Source organism: Salvia splendens, chromosome 15, assembly GCF_004379255.2.
Source record: "Salvia splendens isolate huo1 chromosome 15, SspV2, whole genome shotgun sequence".
Lineage (NCBI taxonomy): Eukaryota > Viridiplantae > Streptophyta > Magnoliopsida > Lamiales > Lamiaceae > Salvia > Salvia splendens.
The window spans coordinates 9,698,510-9,703,019 of NC_056046.1; the positions used below are offsets into that span (position 1 = coordinate 9,698,510).

At 39.6% G+C, this 4,510-nt stretch overlaps 1 protein-coding gene across 1 annotated transcript; it reads left to right on the forward strand.

Moving 5' to 3' along the window:
• The first annotated feature begins 467 nt into the window (after positions 1-467).
• LOC121769556 (caffeoylshikimate esterase-like) lies at positions 468-3,043 on the forward strand. The gene is made up of 8 exons (XM_042166403.1): positions 468-856; positions 943-972; positions 1,449-1,578; positions 1,649-1,795; positions 1,901-2,031; positions 2,242-2,379; positions 2,460-2,558; positions 2,637-3,043. Exons 1-8 carry the CDS (start codon positions 596-598, stop codon positions 2,853-2,855), a joined length of 1,155 nt encoding a protein of 384 aa, XP_042022337.1. The 5' UTR covers positions 468-595; the 3' UTR covers positions 2,856-3,043.
• Positions 3,044-4,510: the final 1,467 nt, after the last annotated feature.

Here is a 4,510-nt window from a genome sequence, read left to right on the forward strand (position 1 = left end):
TTGAATATTTTTTTTTGCAGTTATCCTAAAATTGAAACATTTTTACTGAAACACCTCAAGGATTGGCCAAAATTGCATATTTGATCCACTAATTTAGTGTGAGAATAGCAACACACATGCAAGGAAAAGAATAGGAGATGTAGGCACCACTTTTCAACTAAAAAAAGTAGGTGAAAAAATGTGGGGCACACATTTGCATAAACACAACTCCAATCTAACACAGCATAAACCTGTCAAAAACACATTTACATGTTAGTTACAACAATATTCTCATGAAAATTTTCAAGCTTCCCAAATTCCAATTATTACCGAAAAACACCGTCCACGCTCCACCCCAAAGTCACCGACGCCGGCAACGTTCGACTATTCTAGAATCTTCATATGGAGTAATACTTGAACAAATAAAAGATGCTCTATTATTAAATTCTAACCCTTGTATTTGGACGGCGGTCACATTTCAAATGCTATACTCATCATATTCCGACCCACTCTCCACTGACTCAACACGTTTTAAAATACTTATGCATTTGACTATTTATAATGGCAGAATAAAGTGGTTTACTTTCCACTTTCTCAATCCAGATTCCCCAATACCATGGACTTCGCGCTCGCCTCAACCTTCCACCCTCGCCTCGAATCTACCCACTTTCGCCGGAATATTCCGCCCAAATTTTTCCAGCGGGAGCCCACATTATTGCGGCAAACAGTGATCCTGGCGGCTCAGAAAAAGATCGATGGGGTGAGCGACGAACTCAACTCCATCGCATCGCAAAATTTGGATCACGCCCCCGCCAGAAGGAGGGTGCGATCGGCTTTTGCCAACGTTCAGCAGCAGCTCGATCATATACTGTTTAAGGTTTTTCATTTCTTCAAATTAAACAAAAAAGTCTTTATTAGTAGTATTAGATTACTAAAGATTGTCGAATATTGCTTTGTGTGCAGATGGCTCCAGCTGGGATGAGAACCGATGAGGTGAGTTGTGATCTTGACAAAACTAATTTCAACAACTGCTGAGCTGAAATATTGTTAATAGTAGTATTATTGAAAAGATTCAACTCTAGAATCCTTTTCTAGCTACATTTTGTTGAGTTAAATATATCATTAATTGATCCCTGCTTCAATATCATAAGACTCTAATCAAGATTCCTGTATTTGCATAAAGGCTGAAAATTTGATGCTTGGAAGTTGAATGCAGAATTTCACCCTTTACTGATTCATTCTGATTCTGATTCTGCATTAAATTTCCAACTGATAAGTGTATGGTGATGATTTGATTCTATGTGGTTTTGATTAGTTGGTGTGATATGAAACTCCGTTTTGTGACATCAAACAGTTTCCCTGAGATTGAGGCCAATGGGCCATTATTTGGGGAAGTTTTGTGTGCTGTCTATTAGTAATGGAATCTTATTCAAACAGCATTGATTATGACATGATTAACTTTGATTTAGTGGTATGAGGTCAATTCGGAAGGTCAAGAGATTTTTTGTAAAAGCTGGTTGCCAAAGCCCGGTGTACGGATCAAAGGAGCCTTATGTTTTTGTCATGGATATGGTGACACCTGCACATTTTTCTTTGAAGGTTTGTCATATCTCAAAAGAAGATAAGCCACTTTGATTTAGTGAGCACTTTTTAATCTATGGAATCACAGGCATTGCCAAGCACATTGCTGCCACTGGTTATGGTGTGTACGCCATCGACCATCCTGGTTTTGGCCTCTCTGAAGGATTGCACGGCTATATCCCCTCATTTGATGCTGTGGTCGACAATGTCATTGAGCAATTCAAGATAATGAAAGGTAAAAACTACCAGATTCAATGAATTGGAATATGCTTAAGAGAAACTTGCTTACTCCTAATGTAAATTCGAAGTCCAGTTATTAATCTTGTGTTCTGATGCACAGGAAGGCCCGAGATTCGTGGGCTGCCCCGTTTCATATTTGGTCAGTCCATGGGAGGAGCAATTGCTATCAAAGCACTTCTAAAGGCACCAAAGGAATGGGATGGGATAGTGCTTGTTGCTCCAATGTGTAAAGTAACCATCCCTATTTTCACTGCTATAATCTATATGTACCCAAATTTATCATATGGATTGGACATGAGATGTTTATTGTTGATCTTGAGAGTTGTGTGTTGTTTCTGTTTAGACAATTTGATGAAATAATTGACCATATAGTTACATACATAGGTTGATATATTGTGACGATGTGAGTATAATTTATTTACTAGCTGGCATGTTCTTCAGATCTCAGACGAAATGAAACCCCCCGTTCCACTCCAGCAAGTACTCATCTTCCTATCGAAGCTCATGCCACAGGCAAAGCTCGTGCCCCAGAAAGACATAGCTGACTTAGCTTTCAGAGAGTTGAGCAAGAAAAATCTGGTATATATGGCCTTTTCCCTTTGTAAAATAACAGTGTTGTCGTTGAGCTTGCAAAGCATTTCCCTAACTTCCTCTTGCAGGCTCCATACAATGTGATCAGCTACTCAGACCAGACGCGGCTCAAGACTGCTGTCGAGCTCTTGAATGCCACAAAGTACATTGAGTCTCGGGTTGACAAGGTGAGTACTATATAAACTCTAAAACCACCTTGACTCTGTGTTGGGGACGACCATTTATGGGATTCGAATCCATGCCAGGTCTCGACTCCAATGCTGATTCTTCACGGGGCTGCTGATAGGGTGACGGATCCCCGGATTAGCCAGTTCTTGTACAACAACGCATCGACCAATGACAAAACCTTGAAGCTATATGAAGGTGGATTTCACTCTATCCTTGAAGGGGAACCGGATGATGTAATTTTGACAGTTCTCAATGACATTGTTTCATGGCTTGATTCTAGGACAACTTTGAAATAGATTTCTTTAGGTATTTATTAGTATTAGTTATTTTGGTAAAATCTAATTGACATGGGCTTTGATGTTTTTAACTATAGGGCTAAGAGGAATATGAATGTGTGGCTTAGTTAGTTATGGAATGTGATGATTTATCTTTTTGTGCAACCCCCTTACTTTTATAAAGAACAAACTTATTTATTAATTCTTAATTCGGTGTTCTTCGAGTTGTTCCAGCTTTAATAAATAAATATTTTTGTGACCATTTGGTTACATGTATTCGGATATAGATATTTATTAGTAAAAAATGATAAAGAAAAGTCCAAGCAAAAGTGCTTCAGTCAAAAGGCCCCCAAATATGCGTAATCCAACTTGGAGCCCATTACTTCAATTTATTAATTTATTTGGAGCCCCACTCACCGCTTCAGTCAACCTAACTAAACTTAAATTATAGAGTACTATAATTTTCAGATTTTAATTGTAGTATTAGATTATTGTAATTAGGTTAAGGTTATTGAAATTTAACACTATATTTAAAGTAGAGTTTTCTCAAATGGAAAATTACAAACTGCCATGACGTTTTTTGTGTCGGTGAAAAAATGAATACGGAAATATTTTACCTTTATAGTGTTTAATTTCTTCAAGAATTTGGGGAGGTCCCATGTTGGATTTCATATAGAATTCTTATTTTAGTACTAAAAATATATATGATTACTAAACAACTGTCCAAATTAGAACGACAAAGATTGAAAAGGTTGATTGAGAAGTTAGACCCAAAAAACTTTAGTGCAATTCTTGTACAACGGAGTACTATGTAACTCCTACATCTACCAATGATTTTTTTTAATTTCTATCATGAGAGCATCCGCAGCGGTGGCGGTCGTCGCCACCGCCGTCCGTGCCAGCGGCAAGGAGGAGGGTCGCCGCCGCTGCGCTCGCGCCGCTGGCACGGCGCTGCTATTTGTATCGAGCACGTCCGTGCCAGCGGACGCACACGTGGCGGCACGGGATTGGGCAACGGCGTAGCCGTTGCATTCAAATTTTTTTTTTAAAAAAAAATCGGTATTTAATTATAAATAATGCTAAAAAATAAAAAAAAAATATTTTCCAAATCCCAAAAATATGGCCATTTTTTTCCCGTTTTTTCTGAATTTTTTTGATTTTTTTTTCCCAAAATCATCTATAAATACACACATTCATCACTCATTTATCACATCAATTCATCTCTCATTCGTCTCTCATTCATAATTCTTATACAAACTATCAACACATTCAACCTTCACTCAAAACATCAAATGGATTTCACTCATCTCATGGCGGAAGCGGAGCGCGAAGAACAAGAATACTACGAACAACATCGTGCCGCTTACGAAGCATATGTCGCGGCGAATACCCCCGCTCATCCTCCTCAACGCACTAGATCAAATCGCCGCTACATCCATCGTGACCGGGAGGGAGCCCACGAAAGGCTCGTTGCCGACTACTTTGCCGACCATCCGCGGTTTCCGGCAGATTACTTCAGGCTCCGTTTTCGCATGTCAAAGCGCTTGTTCATGCGAATTGTCAACACATTGTCCACACAACATGATTATAGCCGACGAAGGGCCGAGGGCGGCTAGCTTCTACGACGAGGACGAAGCCGGAAGCTCAACAGCGAGGTCTCCCCCACGCCGAGGCGA